General features: G+C 38.4%; 1 protein-coding gene across 7 annotated transcripts in view; it reads left to right on the forward strand.

Moving 5' to 3' along the window:
• Positions 1–18,735, forward strand: part of SEL1L2 (SEL1L2 adaptor subunit of ERAD E3 ubiquitin ligase) — a 118,232-nt gene that overhangs the window by 49,213 nt on the left and 50,284 nt on the right. For 6 of the 7 annotated variants that reach the window (XR_002802789.2, XR_002802788.2, XM_023626099.2 and 3 more), the window contains exons 4-5: positions 11,161–11,263; positions 15,648–15,810. Coding sequence is in view for 5 of the 7 variants with exons in the window: in XM_023626099.2 (XP_023481867.2) it covers positions 11,161–11,263; positions 15,648–15,810 (266 nt within the window). In the remaining 2 variants the exon portion in view is untranslated. Of the gene's footprint in view, positions 1–10,365; positions 10,507–11,160; positions 11,264–15,647; positions 15,811–18,735 lie in introns of those variants that run through there. The other variant, XM_070247221.1, reaches the window with a different exon arrangement.

An 18,735-nucleotide genomic window follows, 5' to 3' on the forward strand; every position in this document is an offset into this window, starting at 1 on the left:
AAGATGGCGTTGGCTGTGCTAACTTGAGAAACCAGTAAAATTCCAAATTTGGGGGAACTTGATTGATATTTTTAGATTAGTGACGCCTAAGATGACCATTAAAGTTGTTTTTGTTCTTGGAATTAATCATCATCTCGTTCTGCTCTATGAAATCTTTGGTAAAAATCTATATTCCGCATAAATGCTTTATAAGAGTGAATCTTCTTTTGGGATAACTCAAAGAGATGCTGAGTTTCACTGTGGGTTGATATGAGACAGCCCAGGAACCATACATATGGAATCTGAAGTTAAGAAAGTAGAAGGAGCCATAGAGAAGTAACCTTCCCCAGAGGGAGGGTTTGAACTTCACAAGCTGTGGAATGAACCAGGACTATGGTTATACTGAGAACTGGTTATCAAGATGGCTAAAAACCTTGTTAAACTCTGTTCTCATTCAGTTTCCATTTCAATATTTTGTGCACAGGATATCATAAAAGATAGGATATAGGTGTTCTGTATAAATGCTATTCCCCAGACTTACTAGAAATGAAGAGAAATGAGATTTAACCTAACATTTTCAAAAACTCTTCCTAATTCTTAATGATCACATCTCCTTACCTCAAGGCTTACAAGGCAATGTATAATAATCTGTTGAAGAAATTAAAGAGATTAACGTCAAGCTGTTTCTAGAATATGAAAATATTTCTCCATATCTTGAAAACAAGGGAACTATTTACCCATTTTCAGTCCTCTACCACTTGTTGCTTTACCCAGAATTTCTCAAACATAACCAATAGCATTTGTACTCCTCTTACTTCAAGGCAAGATCTGTGCCTGCCATTGTATCTGTCACATAGCTAATATGAATAAATATTCTGCTGAATTAAATTGAATTGAATTCTTCCTGTATGGAACTAGGATGTAAACTTACATCTTCTGACTCCAAGTTCAGCATTCTCTACGATATACTACAGTGTAGGTGCTACATAAAAGTAATAAAGCCTTACATTTTAAGAGTACATTTGAATAGTATTTTATAGTTGAATACAATGCTTTCACATCCATTACATTTTTTTAAACGGCATGTTCATTTCCCCTCAGGGTATCTTATCACTATAACTTCAACAACTAATTCTTCTTTCTGAGTCAGAATTGAGTCTAATTGAGTCTTTATTAAATTGCTAGCAAGACAAATCAATAATTAATCATGCATTGGGAACAATGGAGGCTATTCCTGCAGGAAACTGGAACACTGCCTTCTACGTCCTTCCTGACCAGATCCTTTGTGGCATTTCTTGGAATTAATCATCACTAATTTTGGTGATCAGACCAGATCACTACCATGTTCTTGGTTGAAGGGCGGGTGTCTTAGAATCTGGCTTTAAGCAAGTCTCTGCATTCTTTTTTCTTGCTTCTGGGGTCTGTGACCAGCTAGGCTAAGTTTATCACTTGTATCCCACTTTATTGACTTTTGGAATATATGTGGAGGACACTATGAAGTGCCATTTAGATCTCCCCTTCAGTGAAGGACTTGTTGCCCAATTGCTGGGAGTGCAGTTTGCAGACAGCCTTCAGCAGCAGGCCCTTCAGGGACTGTCTTAGCTACAGAAAACTACATAGCCCAACTTTATGCCTCCTCTGTGGGGCAGCCCACTCCCAATGACTAATCAATTCAGGAGCATAAAAGCCTGACCATCTCAGCCTAATCTGGGATCAGTTAGAAGAGCTATTTTAGCTCCAAAGCACCCTGTGAGGTCAGGCAAAGATTTCATTGGGCTTCCATCACAGTTTCTCTCTCTGCACAGTCCAACTTCTTCCCCAGGTGTGGTTCCCAGGGGCACTTCTTAATAAACACCTTGAACTCTTAGAATCTGCTTATCAGGGAACACAACCTGAATACCATTAATGTCTTTTCTATTAATTACTGAAAGTTTTTCTTTAGCTCAACACAAGTTTTACGTAAGTGAGTTGATTTTAAAAGAAAATTACTAAAGATCTCTCATTCTAGCAAAATGGTGGGCTAATCCAACTTGAAAATCCTACTGCTACAAATACCTAAAAATTATGCCTCAAGTATACCAAAACTTTTTTTTTTTAAGAAAAATACAGAACTGGGCTCACAAGAAACTGAAATCTCCAGTTAGAAATGATGAGAAATAAGCATGTGAGTTTGTGTTTTGGCTAGCTGTGATCAGAGCTGGTAACATGGTAATGGATAAGCCTTGGATTTTAAATCCCAGCCTAGGAAAATCAAAAAGACTTTAGGATTTTTGACAAGGGAATCAGGATGGAGAGGTATGAATCTGTCTAGGAGTCTCATAGAGCTGTTCATGCAGAGAAAGGGGAGATCAGGAAAAACAAACAAGCAAACCACCCACAGGTAGAGGCAAATGTCAAGGAAGCTCTTCCTCTGCTTTGGCTCTCACAGGGAAAAACATATCCCTGGAATAACCTGCACCACAGCCCTGCGCCTTAGACAGATTTGAATTTGAATTTATGCCACACGATTTTTTGGTAAACGATTTCAAGCCAATATGTTAACATATAAAAATTTCCTCCCATCAATAAGATAAGTCTGGAAATTTGACAGAGCAACACAAAAATCACTTTGGAGAAACATTTCCACAATCCCTCCATAAAAAGCATTGTTGGGATGAGTTTATAAGAACGTTTGATAAAATGCACCAAGTTAAAAGAAATCTACTCAGTGAGAGTCAGTTCGCACATGCGTGCACCCCTCACACACATGCTTACAATATAAGGCACAGCACCCCCAAGTCTTAAGATAGTAGAACAACAACGTGAAAAAAGTTTATGGAATAAATATATTTTAAAATGGTTAAGAAGTCACTAAAAAAAAAAACAAAGCATCGTGAAAAATGAATAGGCTGCTGTGTAAAAGAACCAAATAGAATTAAAAAAATGAAAAGTATGTTCATTTAAATTAAGTGAGTGAATAAGTCAAACAAAGGATTAGATACTGTGGAAAAGAACGTTAATGAACTAGGGAAAGATCAGAAGAAATTGCCCTGAATACAGCCGAGAAAGAAAATATGAGTTGAAGGACAGAGACTCTTAGATTAAAATAAAAATATTATACTCAGATATATGATGTTTGCAAGACATATACTTAACACATGACACAAAAAGATTGAAAGTAAGTAGATGGAAGTGATATCCTAGGCAATAGTAAGTAAAAGAAAGTTGATATTATTGGCGCCGGCCCAGTGGCGCAGCAGTTAAGTTCGCATGTTCCGCTTCTGGGTGGCCCGGGGTTCACCGGTTCGGATCCCAGGTGCGGACATGGCACCACTTGGCACACCATGCTGTGGTAGGCATCCCACATATAAAGTAGAGGAAGATGGGCACGATGTTAGCTCAGGGCCAGGCTTCCTCAGCAAAAAGAGGAGGACTGGCAGTAGTTAGCTCAGGGCTAATCTTCCTCAAAAAAAAAAAAAAGAAAGTTGATATTAGTTTCAGACAAAATAGACTTCAAGGTAAAGGCATTAATAGGGAGAAAGCATCATGACATAGTGTTCAGAGGAACAATCCAGCAAAATGACATGATGTCTATCTTGAAAAACTCAGGAAAATCTATTAAACCATGAGAATTAATAAAGTTTGGCAAAGTTGCTGGATTTAAAAATTAATATAAAATCAATCGCATTTCTGTATACGATATAAAAACAAATAAAAATGAAATTAATAAAATATTATTTAAAATAGCAATAAAAACTAAAATGTACCTAAGAATAAATCTAACAAAAGATATACAAGATGTTTAAGAAGAGGGAAAGCATAAAACTTTATTGAAGAATATAAAAGAGACTCAAATAAATGAATAGTTATTATGTTTGTGAATGGGAAGACTCAAAATTCTAAGATGCCATTTCTTGTCAAATTAGTTTAAAAATTGCCCAAAGGGGTTTTCATGGAATTTGACAAACTAATTTTAAAAGTATATATGACCAAGTCTAAAGATAGCCAAGATTCTTTTGAAGCAGAATGAGATACGGAACTTGCCCCACTAGATTCTTACTATAAAATATTTGTAGAAACGGTATGGTATGGACAGATTGAAAAATATAAAGGAGTCTAGAATCTGCCTCATATATACAGGGGAATTTGGTATATGAAATTACAAGCCACAAACCATCTGGGAAAGGATAAACAAATTGAATTGATAAACAAACTGAATCGCAGGCAGTTGATTCTCATTTAGAAGATTAAGATCAGATCCCATCTTCACCTAACACACAAAAATGAATATTAAGTGAATTAAAGACCTAAAAGTGACTATCAAAGCTTTAATAATTTTAGAAAAGAACGTTATGATATTGGCATAAGAAAGAATTCTTAGAAAAGATAAAAGTAAAACTATAATGGCAAAATTCACAAATTTGACTACCTTAAAATTTAAAAATTTAACAGGTATTTTTATTATAAAGTGGGGGGGGGGGGAGTGGGGAGGAAGTGCCACAGACTAGAAGAGGGTATTGCAACAAATACAGTCAAAAAAGAATTAGTATTTGGTTATATAAAGAACACCTACAAATCAACAGGAAAACCAAATAGAAAACTGAACAATGGATACAAATAGGCACTTGAAAAAAGAAAACAACCAAAGGTCAATAACCATATTTAACTTCACTAGTAATTGCACAAATGCAAATTTGATAGCAAACATTTATCATTTCACACAGATGGCAAAACAAAAAGATAACCCCATGAGTGAGCCAGAATTTGAGGAAAGGAGAACCATCATACATCACTAGTGAGGGTCTAAGTTTGGTACAACCTCTTTGAAGAGCAGTATGGTAATATCTAGTAAAGTTTAAAATGCATATACCCCATACTTGGCATATGTACTTGTAGAAATATATCCTAGAGAAATTCTCACTCATCTGTATAAGAAAATGTGTGCAAATATTTTCATTGCAGAATTGGTTTTGGTAACATAGAAGTTGGAAAACCTAATGTTCATGGAACGGGTAGGATAAATAAGAGAGGAATGAACAAATAAACTGTTCTATTCACCCGAAGAATTTTGCCCAGAGAATTGGCACTGGTTAAAATGAGTGAATGAGGCCTACTCGTATCCAGATGGATAAATCTCAAAAGTGAAAAAGCAAGTTGCAAAAGTATATACAGTATGGTACTATTTATATAAAGTATAGAAATAATATTGGATACATCTATGTAGTAAAAGAGCTACATACCAGCTTCAGGACAGTAGCTCCCTCTGAAGAGGGAGCAAAGGGAAAAGATCTTGGGTAGAGGCTTTGGGTGTGTCTGTTACATTTGCCTGTGTCTGTTTCCTTAGAGAGATACCTAAAACAAAGAAGGCAGAATGTTACCATCTGTTAAATTTTGTGGGGGTGGGGGGGTGGGGGTGGAGGAGGATGGGATATGGTGAGGTGTATTTATTTTCCTGATTTTTAAAATATGTTTGAGATATTTCATTATTAACTTTTTGAAGAAAAAAATGGAAGTTAGTGTCATTGCCACAAACAGAATCTACATATGAATATATACTAAATATGTTAACTATCAAAATTTTAGTTTCTGTGTGTACCACTTAAAATTATCTTATAAACTCTTTGGGAAACAGTAACCTAAGGTGGCATAAATTAGCAAGTGCAGCTGTCAACCCACTTTCAGCAGTCACCATCTTTCTCTTTCAGCATGTCACCGAGTTTCCCTTGCCCCTTCCTCTCTCACTTACTGAAGGGCTTCCCATTATTCAAGACCTCCCACAGGCACTGTCTGCTTATATAATCATGTCCAAACCAACTAGACCAGGTACTGTCATGTGTGCATAACGATGCTGTGAACCATCAAGACCAGATTAAATCGTGCTCACTATCTTCTGTTGGAGAAGGTGGGAGAATATATTATATACTTTTTAGATGTATTTCAATCAGAAAACAGTCAGAATAAAAAGGGATATGACTTGTCTAATGGGAAAAATGATTTATATGAAATACATTTCTCAATAATGTGAGATAAATGACGTATTACTATAAATAAGCCATTGTTTCAAATACTTAAATTACATTTATTTTCAACAAATTTATTTTGGACCTGTTTTCCAAATTTTTCATCAACTGATAGTAACTTTGTGTTTATCACATGCCTTTACCTATTATGTAGCTCTGAGAAACAATACGAGCACAGACTCCGGAGTCAGATTGCCTAGATTTGAATATGGGTACCAATTGTATGACCTTGGGCAGGTTACTTAATCTCTGTATGCCTACATCACCTCATCTGTAAAATGGAAATGTTAACAGCTTCTTCCTCTCACAGTCAGTGAGAAAACTGCCTGGTGCCTAAGTGCTTTATAAATTTTAGCTTCTATTATAACAATATATATATTGTTTTTGATTCTTCACTTGTTTTATAAACTGTATTTCTTTCTGCTAAATTAAGAGTTTTAGATAGTGAAATAAATCTTTATATGTCAGACTCCCTGTTATTTCAAGTTTTGCTTTTAGCAAATATTTGAAGAGGAAATTCTTTTTCTGCTTATAATACAATTTGTCTATCATTTCCTAGCAATAGCACTGGAGGCATTTATGTTTGACAGCAATAATCTGGGGACAGTGTGAATAAACTTGATTATTGTAAATATCTGTGCTCTTATTCAAGTGTATTTGAGCTGGCGTCCTCTTTATCTGACTAAACTCTTAGTTGAGTCATTCTTTCTTGGATGGAGTTATTTTTAGTAATGGATCGTTATTCTCCTTCCTTATCTGGGACTGTATCTTCCTGGCACACATTAAGGGCAAATGTGAAGAGCTCTTCTGATGCATTATTTAGAAAATCAGAAGCCGAAGTTGGTTTATATTAAATACAATTGAAATTAGATAAGCAGGATGCAATGTCTGTGTAGGCAAGATTTTCTGCAGGGGAAAGATTTCCCATTTTTATTTCTTTGTATCATTTTAATGGTGAAAGCACGTGATTTTAGTCAGACTAAAAGATACTCATCTCCCAGTTCAATTGTTAATTCCTTTAACTTTCAACGATCCTTTATCATTGGCTCATGGTTTATCATTGGTTCATCATTGGTTCATGATGTAATTATAATTTGAGATTCAAAATAATGAATTTTCTTCCTTTTATTTTTCTAGATGGTTTAAATGGTATTTATTTATTTAAATGTTAAGGTTTTAAGATTTTGTGGTGAAACATATAAGAGGGTGAGGAATGCAGGATAGGGCAAGAGAAGGAGCTGAGAAAAGAGAAAGTTTCAGAAGTTCAGAGCTTTGAAAAATGAATTGCACTGGAGGACTGGCCCCTTTCCATAAGCAGGGGAGTTAGATCCCCACATCAATCAGTCAATGACTACAGGCCACCAGCACCTGAAGGGTTACATATCCATGTTGAAGACCTAGTTTTATTTCCTAGATCTCCTCGATTCCCATCATATTTTTCTCTATTTCTCCTCAGCCACTTACCCACCACATGTAGAGCTATTTAACAAATATGATTTCAAACTCCAAAATTGTCTTTGATCAGAGCTGCCTTCCTGCCACTTCTGCTCTCTCTCTTTCTCCTACTCAGACCTGCCTTCACCTTCACAATGACCTCTACTTCCTGCTCCCACTCTCTCTTCACTCCTACATCCACTCCCCTCAGTATCACTTATGTCCACAGCCAGCCTGGACTGCATGACCAACCATGACACTCAAGCCCTCACTCTTGGTTAAAGATGCATTCCCACCCCTCATTGTTTCATACCCATGGTTCATTTGCATAGACTGTTTCCTCCAAATAGGATGTCAGTTTCATTCTCTTGGCCTGACAAACTCCTACCCACCTTTCAAGAACTATCTAAAATGTCACTTCATTTATGAAGATTTTTTTTATTTCACTTAGTCAGAGTAAGGTGCCTGAAGTGGGCATTTGCTGTGTGGGGGCTTCCCATCATCCATTTTACCTTTCTCACTATCTCAATTTCCTTTTGAGGAAGTGGGTCTTCCCCAATGGATACATTCTTATAGGAATGGAATGAGAACATTTTCTTCCCTAACTAGACCCTTCAGATTCATCCTCCATGGAGTCTGGAGCAAAGAGAAGTTCCTAAAAGGATTGGATTCCAATCCATCCCAGTAGCAGTATCTGCTTCTTACTACTTCCAGAGATGCTCTCATTCCTGACCAATCTATTGGTTCTATGAGCTTTCAACAGCCTCCCAATAAGTTTCTTTTGCTTGAGTCAATCAGATTGGGTTCCTGTTGCTTACAGAAACCCAATCTGTGCTGTACTCTCACAGTACCTTATTACATAGTGTCTGCCACATGTCATTGTAATTTTTCGTAAACTTGCCTGTCTCCACGCCAGGCTGAGACAATGTCTCAATCTGCTTTATAAACACGATGTCTAGCACTGTGTCTAATACATGGTATGTGTTCAATTCATACTAAGTGGATAAGTTAATGTTTGGATGACAGAGAACAAGTTGTCTCCAGATCTCCTCTTTCTCATTAATATCTGAAACAAGCAAGCGGGCCCTTTCTGTTCCAAAGATTTGCTTCTAGTCATTATGAACAAGAGGACTTTGCATGAATTCCACAAGAACAAGTGACAGGGATTAAGGAATAGACTTGAAAAGGGAAATTTACAATTGAAGGGTCAGCAAGAGAAGGCATAGATTCCCAGGTCTCCCATCATCCCACAGAGAGGTGAGTTGGGTCCAGGGATTGCTGGACACGTGGAAGGTCTACCTGCTACACTGACCACTTAAAGTACAGTCCTGAAAAAGTGACCTTGTCAGAGGTGAGCTACTTGAGCATCCAGCTACTTGGGAAAGTCAGGCATCCAGCACCTAGAGACCTTGGGGGCTCACAGGAAATTACAGTCTCGCCTACATTTAGAAGGTAGCTACTGATCTGATGGGAAGCTGAGTTTGGGGGCATCCCTTTCCACAGGGAGAAGAGGCAGCTTGTTTTCCATGCAGTCTGGAGTGGGCATCTGTATTAGTTTGCTAGGGCTGCCATAACAAAATACCACAGGCAAGTTGTCTTAAACAGCAGAAATTTATTTTCTTATAGTCCTGGAGGCTAGAAGTCCATGATCAAGGTGTCAGCAGGGTTGGTTTCATTCTAAGGCTTCTCTCCTTGGCTTATAGATGGCCACCTTCTCCCTGTGTCCTTCATGGTCTTTTCCCTGTGCCCGCATGCCCCTGGCGTCTCTTCCTCTTCTTATAAGGACATCAGTCCTATGGGATTAGGGCCCCCTCCTAATGGCCTCATTTTAACATAATCACATCTTTAAAGACCTTATCTCCAAATAAGGCTACATTCTGAGGTACTAGGGGTTGGGACTTTAAAATACGAATTTTGGAGGACACAGTTCAACCCATAACAATATCCAGGTTAGATATGGAGTAATGGAAATAAGACTGCAGAAGTAGTAAAGTGTCAAGAACTTTCTCTACAAATTATGTCTCTGACAAACACTGAAATATAAATTCATCTAGTTGGAGCACTTTGCACACTTGCTGCTATTTTAAATAGTGCTCTGGCACATCCGCTCTGCCTTCTTCTCTTGCTGATGCTCAGCCCTCCCACTTCTCAGTCAGCTTAGAGCCCCTATCAGGACAGAACAACAGGCCTCCACCATTTGGCCATTCCAAGGCTGCAGACTTGTGAAGGTCCTTTACGTCAAGTTCAGAGTGGTCTCCTCAAATTATTTCTTGACTGTGCTTCCCTCAAGTTTGGAAATCGTTGAACTATGAAAAGGAAATTAAAGTGTTGTCAAGATAACTTTATCTGATAATTGAGCCATCTTACAGTAAAGAAAAGTTGTATTTCAATAAATTTGGTAAACCAAAAAAGAACTACAAATAAAAGTAAAAGCCATGGGTAGAAATCTGTAGTGGTAAATCATTTCTCAAATATATGTGCATGCAGAGTCAGCCTTTCAAAATTTATTCTTACTCTTTGAAAACATCTTAATAGGAGCAATTACTATTCCAAACACAGATTAGTAGGTTTTCCCCATTATTTTTTCCTCTTTAATCGTAAGTGCAGACAACATATAACTCAAAGCAGAAATTAGGTTCTGAAAGCATCTGGTATTACTAAATTGACTAGATCATTTGAAGCATTCAAAATAATTGTAGATTAGCTTTTAAGTTTAAAAACTTCTTAAATTTAAAAAAGAAAGTGGACAACTCTGATACTTTGTCAAGGAGAAGGAAAACAAGGACCACTTAAGGTTCTTAGTGTCCTTATTAATGAGGCATCAAATCCCAGAGTGCCTCTCCTTTAAAATGGCTTCAGGCATTGTTCACCTAAATCAGAGGTTCACTGAGTGTCAAAATGGATTTTGAGAGGCCCTGTGATGTTTGACAAGGTTGTGCGTATAGTGTGTGTGTGTGAGTCTGTGTGTCCGGGGTGGCGTGTGGCTCTGAGACTGATTCTCCCTCTAACCAGCTTTCTCTGTCTGTCAACTGGTGATAATGTTTTGAAAACTGTGAAGTGTTATAGAAATACTTGAGAAGTATCAATGTAGCAGGTAAAATTCCATTTCTTTATTTTCCTTATGTCCTGTAAAATTGACTCTGAGCCCCTATCCCACAAGGCAGTTATTGGTACTTTCTGTGTACCAAGGTCTTTAGATGTGTTCTGACACATCTACTCTCCCTCTTTTATTCCTGATGCTCATCCCCAACAGTTCTCAGTCAGGCTAGAAAGGTCTCTGAAAGGTTCTGGGGGTAGAGGTAGGAGGCTTGGGCAAAGCAAAATTCCAGTGTTACGTGTACACTAGTCATCTCGGAGATGCCCGTTGCTCATGTTCTCTTGGAATCTTACGACTCTGAGGTTTGTGGGTCGTGCTCAGACAAGGGAGCCTGAGCCTCGAGGATACACCTTCCCTTGGAGGCCTTGCTTCCTGCATTCTGCTTTGCAGGACTTTGCATCCCTTTCCCAGACCAGGAACATCTCTCTCCCTCCCACCACCAGAAGCATCTCTCTGTCTCCTCCATCCTCCAGATCCTTTTACAAAAGACAGGAAGAGGGTACTTTTGTAAGCAGCTTCTACTTTCTGACCAAAAACCAGACGATCTTGAAATGCAGAGTTTAGAAAAACCCAAACTACCACTCCAGCACATTATTTTTAAAAGATAAAATACAAAAATAATGTTATTTTTCCTTGTTTGTTCATATACAGCAAAAAAGCCAGCAAAGAAAAATTTCGCAGATGAAGGAGATCAGCTTTTTAAGATGGGCATCAAGATTCTCCAGCAGTCTAGAAACCAAAAACAAAAAGAAGAGTAAGTCTTTACTTGGTTACTTAAGCCAAGTTAAATTTCCAGGTTGAGAAAAAAGAACAATCCTAAATCTAGTTTGTCACTAAAAGCTTATTAGAATAACAAGCTTATTTGGCCTTAAGCTTTTGTTTTTAAAAGGATCAAATGATGTTTAAAGAATCCTACAAATTGTCAGTCGAAATAGAACTGTATATGAAATCGTGGTTCCTACACTTTAAGTGAAATGCAGAATTAAGGCACTGATCTGAGCATTCAGGTAAAAATGTCCCATGTTAGCTTTAATTTATTAGGTATTTCAAATGCAATAAAATATGTGTTATTTGAATTAGAGTAGTTGTAGTTTTAGAATGCTTTATTCTGCCTTACTGAGCACTTTATGGTTGTCAAAACACTTTCATGGATGTGGTTCCATTTTATCCCCAGAACAGCCTTACGAGTTAGGAAGAGCTTCATTTTTCCCTGGCAAAAAGTTGGGAACAAAGATTCAAGGATGTTAAAGTGAGGTAATCATAAACACACAGCTGGAAAGTGACTAAACTGGGGCCACATGGCCTCACTCTGTGTCCCTTGTTTCTCTTTCTGCTAGTCTACTTTGTCTAAAAGGGAGGCAGAAATATCTTCTTCCCCCGGTAGAGGCACACAACTTAAGGTCACACTTCAAGTTTCTAGTTAAAACCTTGGGATCAAATCCTAGCTCTACCATTTACCAGCTGTATGATTCTGGGCAAGACTCTTAACCTCTTTATGCCCTGGATAATATAGACAAGCCCTTAGGCAGTGCCTGACACATAGTGACTAGGAGATAATCGTTTGTTATTTGTATCTCTGGTCCTCTAACTGGTAAATGGAAGGTGTGAGAGAGAAGAAAGCAAGTATGTCTTGAGCCAATAGTAGAAAGAACGGGCTCTGAACCCTCAACAAGGACACATCTTTGTTTGCACACAGATTAGGCATATTAGCCCTGGGGAAGCATCGCAGAGCTGATACAGGGCAGCCAGAGACAGGGCAGCAGCGGAGTCCATGAAGTCTCTCTTAAAACTTAAAGCCTTCGAGAAGACTGTAAGAGTACGGAGAATGAAGGGGCACTCAGCTATGAACCTGGTTACAACAACATCAACAACTTCCATTTGTCAAACTCCTTCTTTGTGCTGGATGTTGTTCTAGGCGCTTATGTGTGGAATATTATTCGTCACTCACAATGATATTGTGAGACATTGAGTATTATCCCCAAATTACAGAGGAGGAGATTGAAGGTCAAAAAAGGTTCTGTAATTCTTCCAAAGTGACAATAAGAAGGAAGGAAAGAAGTTGGTCCTCTCTCTAAGGGAAGTTAAATTAGAAGCTTTTATATAAGCAAAGGAAATCATCCCCAGCAAAACCTGGGCCTCATGTTGAGCATCCCCAGAGACTGCTATGATGAGGATGGGGTTAAATCAGACCCCCAAAATACAATCTAACCTGATAGGGAAGCTCACTCAGGTGCCCACGAGTGAGTAAGAATAGGGAATTCTCAACCCAATCTAGGTAGATGAGAGAACAATGGAGTTCTGGGAAGGGGCTTGTCCCTGAGATTTCAGACTAGCTCTGCCTACAGCAGGCGAACCCAAGATGAGGTCCAAGAAAACCTTAGATTCAGCCTGATGGGGCAAAATCAGTCTTAGAAGGTCCCAAGTAACTATCCACTTAACCTTGAAGGATGCTTTCCTCTTTGGCTTAAAGAAAGGGAGAAAACCCAGCCCTGGTAGCCGACCATCCAGCAGTGCAGGAATGTTCATGCCCACCTAGCTGTCATTCCATCTCAGGCTATTTTTGCCCAGCCTATCCTTCTTCAGTCCTTGCACAAGAGTGCCAGAAGAGCAGCTTATTTTTGCAGCAGATACACGAGAGTGTACGTAAAGCTGAGTTTCCTGACCCTTCTAAGTTAGTAGCAATGGAGAATTGAAACCAAACCTGCTCATATCAAGAGGCCCCAGAAGTTTGTGGGAAAGCTGAGTGAAATTCCTTCAGTTATCAGGATTGTCTGCTCTCCCCTTAAGCTAGTTTTACCTATGTAAACATCTCTAAGATTCTGGTCAGAGGAGAGAAAAATGAAAGCACACCCTACTAACCAAAGGGGAATCATTTCACTCCCATTCTTTCCTCTATCCTACCTCCTCCTTACTTCACCACTTCTCAGGTCGGGGTAGCACAAGATAGAGGTGCTACTAGTCCTTTTGACTCATCCACACTCATATTCAATTTATTCCAATAAATTGGGCTATTCCCTAGCCAAGTTCATTCATTCATTCGTTCCGCCTCTTCGTATATATGAGGGGGGAAATTGTTGAAAAAGTCAGCGCTGTTAGAAGTACAGATGCTAAGCAAGCTTATATCAGGGAGACACAAAATTGTCTGAAGGCGTCAGGAAGACTCAGTGACAGCCAGGGTTAGGTGTCATTAAGAATTACTCCCCATCAGCAAAGGAAGTTTGGAGATAAGCTGCTGCCCCACACCAAGTTTCTGATGTGTCTTAGAGATGCACTTAACTCCTTCTTCCCCAGTTCTTACCTTAGCATCCAACGCCAGATCCCTTAGAGATGATCCAGATGCCAAACTGAACTTTCTTTTTGGGATCTGCCCCTGCTCCCAGTTTCTCCTACTTTTTCCCTCTTGGGGATTGCTGCCCAGATCTTAATCCTTCCTAATTTACTAACAACTTTCTCCAGCCCTAGGACCTACTTCTAGTATTCCTTATATCAACTTGGTCTTTCAGGACAGGAGACCTAGGTACCCACCCCTCCCTTAGAATCAAAGACAGCTAGAGGGATTGGTTTTGCAAACTTTTGCTGCCCCATGGGACCAGTGAATGGATATACTGATGGCTCCTGCAGCCTATCTCAGGTTTCTCTACCCTAGTCCATGGTGATGCCCTTCTAGTCCCAGCAAACTATGTAATTGCAGCAGCAAGCTATGTGACAGAGGGCTTCAGGGAGTAGCTTCTATCCTGATGTCATGCCTGTCCATGGATGCCAGAAATTTGCATTTACTGAGCTTTGAGAACTTCTATCTTATTATTTGCCTTCTGGTCCCCAGAATCTCAGCTTGCTCTGACCCAGGTTAATTTCTTGCTTGACCTCCCAGCTTCTTTTTGTTGCACTGGAATCTACCCTCTTTTTTGGCATCCAGGACCCTAATACCCACCTGGATGTTACTCAGTCCCTCCGTTTTTGTCCCTTCTATTCTGCTCCAGCCTTTGACCAAGAGCAGGTTATTTTACCATCAGCCTGGATAGGCGATACATGAAGCTGAGTTTCCTGATCCTTCTGACGTGGAAGGAATGGTAGATTAGTGTGGTTTTTTGTATTTGAGTGAAGGTCATAGGCAGAGGTTAATGCTTTCTGGTCTTACTGCTGCCAAAAAGGAAGTTACATGAGTAAAAATAAATCCCAAAAGTATTCTCTTTCTCTGACACAAGTTTTGACTTTGCAAGGCTCTCCATCACAGCTTGTTATACAGATCAGATCCAAATTGCATCTGATGGGGACTCAGAAATTGCAGTGTAAGGCAACCCTATGGCATCTATATTTGTAATCACTAAACTTTCACAGGAGAACAATTATCATGATATAAAACTTTAGAATCTATGCAATAGTATAATAATAATAATAGCTAAACTTATTGAGTGTTTACTCTGTTCCAGGCACTATGCCAAGTGCTTCACATGAATTATCTCATTGAATCTACCAGCAACCCTATGAAGTAGGTGCTACTGTTATCCCCATCCATAGATGAGAGAGGCACAGAGAAGTTAACCTGCCTGAAGCTCTCAGACTAATAAGTGGTGAAGCCAGGATTTGAACCCAGGCAGTCAGACTCTAGAGCTCTAGGAACCATTAGGTTTTGTTTGGTTATTGTTTTTCCTCAGTCTGGCTTTGCTGTGCTCGAGAATATGCTCTGTTTATTTCAGAATATAAAAGGATCGTTGTTCTCATGATAGTAACTTCCTAGATGTGACATTCCAGTTTTGATTTTTTAATTGATTTTGATTATATTGTCATATATTTCAGAGTTCATTTTATAAAACAAATATTCATATAATGGGAGTTTTTACTATGTTAGGACAAATGCCTCAATTTTTCACCTCACCTGATGTATAAGCTTGAAGCATGGTGTATCCTATATAGTTCTCCTTTTAGCACTTCACTGTTTGTCAGATATATTTGAAATTATAGTCTTAGACTAATCTAGGGATGAAAAAATCTACTGGTCTAGAGACGTAAAGGATTTCAGCTAAACTGTATTGTTAGTAGCAATAACAATTGGGTCCTACTTGTTAGAGAAAAGTAGTACGAAGTAAGGAGCAGAAAATTTCATTTTTGATAATCCTAACTTCATATTCTTGAAACAGAGCCTACATACTGTTTGCCAAAGCAGCTGACATGGGAAATTTGAAAGCTATGGAGAAAATGGCTGATGCTTTGCTATTTGGAAATGTTGGCACGCAAAACATAACAGCAGCTATCCAATTATATGAGTCCTTGGCTAAAGAAGGATCCTATAAAGCCCAAAACGTGAGTTTAAAAGAAAATTAAACCTTAAATAGCTACATCCTGAAATAACTATAGACAAATAACATGTGAAAGGGGTTGGGCAATAATATTTCCACTCTTCCGAGTGAACCCAGACCTAGGCAAGTCACTGCAGTGCACTGAAATAGTGGTGTCAGGGCAGGGACGCAGCAAGGCCCCTGGGCAAATTCTTTTGGTTACATGGGTGACTTTCAGGAATGGAACGGAACTGCTCTCTAATCCACCTTCCCATCTTCCAAGCCCGTGTGTGTGTTTTGAAATAATTTGAGAACTCTGAACCCCTAACATAGTTAAATTTTATGTAAAATATATTTACCTATAAAAAGAAAAAGAGAACTAAATCTATTACCTTAGGATGATGTTTGCCTGGTTTTTACATTTCCAGTATTTTGTGAACTAAATATATTTTCTTTCTATTTTAATAAATTTATTTCATTTTATTCCAAGAATAATGTAAGCATTTCACAGAAAATCTGGAAAACAGAAAAAAAAAGCCCTTCACAAGCCAACCGTCCTAACTCAGCTACTGTTAGGACTGCTTTGTATTTTTGCTTGGCTTCTTCCCCTCTGCCTTCTTCTTTTTACATCATTCTAATCACAATGCAAATACCTATATCATTTTGTTTCTGGCTGCTTTCACTTAATGCTATGGCAAAAGCACGTTTTCATGTTGCTAGTCTTTTTAATGAAAACATTTCTTTCTGATTACAAAAGAAATTCATTCTCTTTCCAAAAAAAAAAACCTTGAGAATTCAGAAAGAATGAAGAAGAAAGTGAAAAGCTTTCCTCCCTGAGATCATTTTCATTACCCTCCAGTAAAGTGCAGAAGTCAGGCTTCAGAGTCAGAAAGACTTAAGGTAGAATCCAGTCAGCCACTAGCTTATTGGATAGCTACTTAACAAAACTCTTTCCCCTTCTTCTGCTTGAGAATTTGACCTTTGGTTCACTCTCTAGTTCGGTTTTTCCAGTAATTCGATAGGAGTAAAATGTTAACCATGTTTCCAGGTAGCGTTGCTTATGATTGAAATGACCTCTGACTGGCAAACTTCCTTCGGACTGGGAGAAGCTATAATGAACTGTAAATATCTGATGGTGGTAGTGATTCTTATGGGAACCCTGGACACTATACATACGGAATTGTTATATGGAGAATGCTACGTTAGGGTGGCTCCTGCACCCACCCAGTGTAACTCTCATCTCCCTGAGTCTGATCCATTATCTGGGGAACCAAAGATGATGGCTGCTGGGAGACCGTGTGAACTGCTGCAAGGACTCCCAGAGAAAGGAAGGTCTGATGCTGCCCTGCTTGGAAACTAGGGTTCCTGTGCCATATCCACCTGAATAGACTGGTGGCAAATGTAGCCTATGGGAGTCCTCTGGGTCTGTATGTTAAGTTGGACCAGAAGACCCATGAGGGATGGGGAAAGCTCTCTAATTTTCATCTGTAGAGTTAGGATAATGATAAAACACTGAGTACGGTGTCTGTCTGATTCACTGTTGTATCTCTAACATTTAGCACAGTGCTTTGGACAAGAAACACAAGTTGAATGCTGAATCAATTAGTGATACATGAATTGAGAGAGTTATTGTGAGGATTAAAATAATGTGTGAAGGCACTTAATTCCATACTTGGAAATTTATAATCATTCATTGTAAAGAAAGGATATAAATATTATTATTACTCTCACTATTATTATTCTAGAATTTTTCCTATAAATTTCTTTTTATGAAAATGAGATCATACTTTAATTGCTGTTTCCTAATCTGCTCTTTATTTACTTAACAATATATCATAGACATCTTTCCATGTAAATATATACAGATGAACATCACCATTTCAAATATCCGTATAATTTTAATTAATTCAAATTGTTGAATACAATTTTACTCCAGGGAATTTTTTGCAATTAAATATAAAATAATTATATTTACAAAGCAGTAAACGGATTATAAATGTTATAACAGAGTTGTTAAGCCTTCATTCCCTGTATTTGGTTAATCAAAATGATGAAGTTCTAAGACAGACCAAATGTTACCATCATGTCCACCACTAAAAACGATATCACTTAATTCCTTTCCAAGCTAGTGAACATGAACTTTATTTCTCAGTGGGTAAGTTAATTGATTAAGTCAACAATTGTTTCTTGGACACTTACTATGTGCCAAACATAATCTGGTTGATGGGAAGAAATAGATTAATAGGTCAAAGTCCTTATGGGTTAATCTGAAATATAAAAAAATAACTGCAGGACAATTTAGATTGACTACAGTTAAGACATGTGCTTTAGGTACAGAAAAGGGTCTGACTGGTTCTGCTTGGGGCAGGTAAGGAAAGCTTCAAGGAAGAAGTGACATTTGTACCCAGTCTAGAATATTGGATATGGGCAATATAAAAGATTTATTTGTTTGTATTTAAATAAAGTATTTGATAGAAGGACAAAATACTACTCCCAGAAAAGAAATTCCAAATCAACACAAACGGTACACAAAACACATGGATTTTAGAGCTGAAGTCAGCGTTTCACTCCACATACTCTAGTTAGTGTGATTCTATTTCTTGGCCACAGACCACTCTCCAGTCCTGGTTAACTGACTGTCAATTGCTCACCATTAGTTTTAAGGAGAATCAGGAAGGAGAATGTAATTGGCTTCGTGCTAACCCAATGCCAGGGAAAGCAAATGTAAATGTATGACCATTGGCCATGTGTTATCATAGCCATCTTTGTGGAGAAGAGCAGGCATTGTTGGGAGAGTGTTCTAAGAAATGTACAGTTGCAGGCTTCAGGGTGGCATGGTGTGGTAGAGCAGGAGTTCTGGAATCAGAAAGTGGATAGTATGTGAATCCAGATTCTACAGCCTAATGAACTTCCATCTTTTGTTCATTCTTTCAGTATCTCTGAAGAAGTT

This window comes from Equus caballus, chromosome 22 (genome assembly GCF_041296265.1).
Source record: "Equus caballus isolate H_3958 breed thoroughbred chromosome 22, TB-T2T, whole genome shotgun sequence".
Lineage (NCBI taxonomy): Eukaryota > Metazoa > Chordata > Mammalia > Perissodactyla > Equidae > Equus > Equus caballus.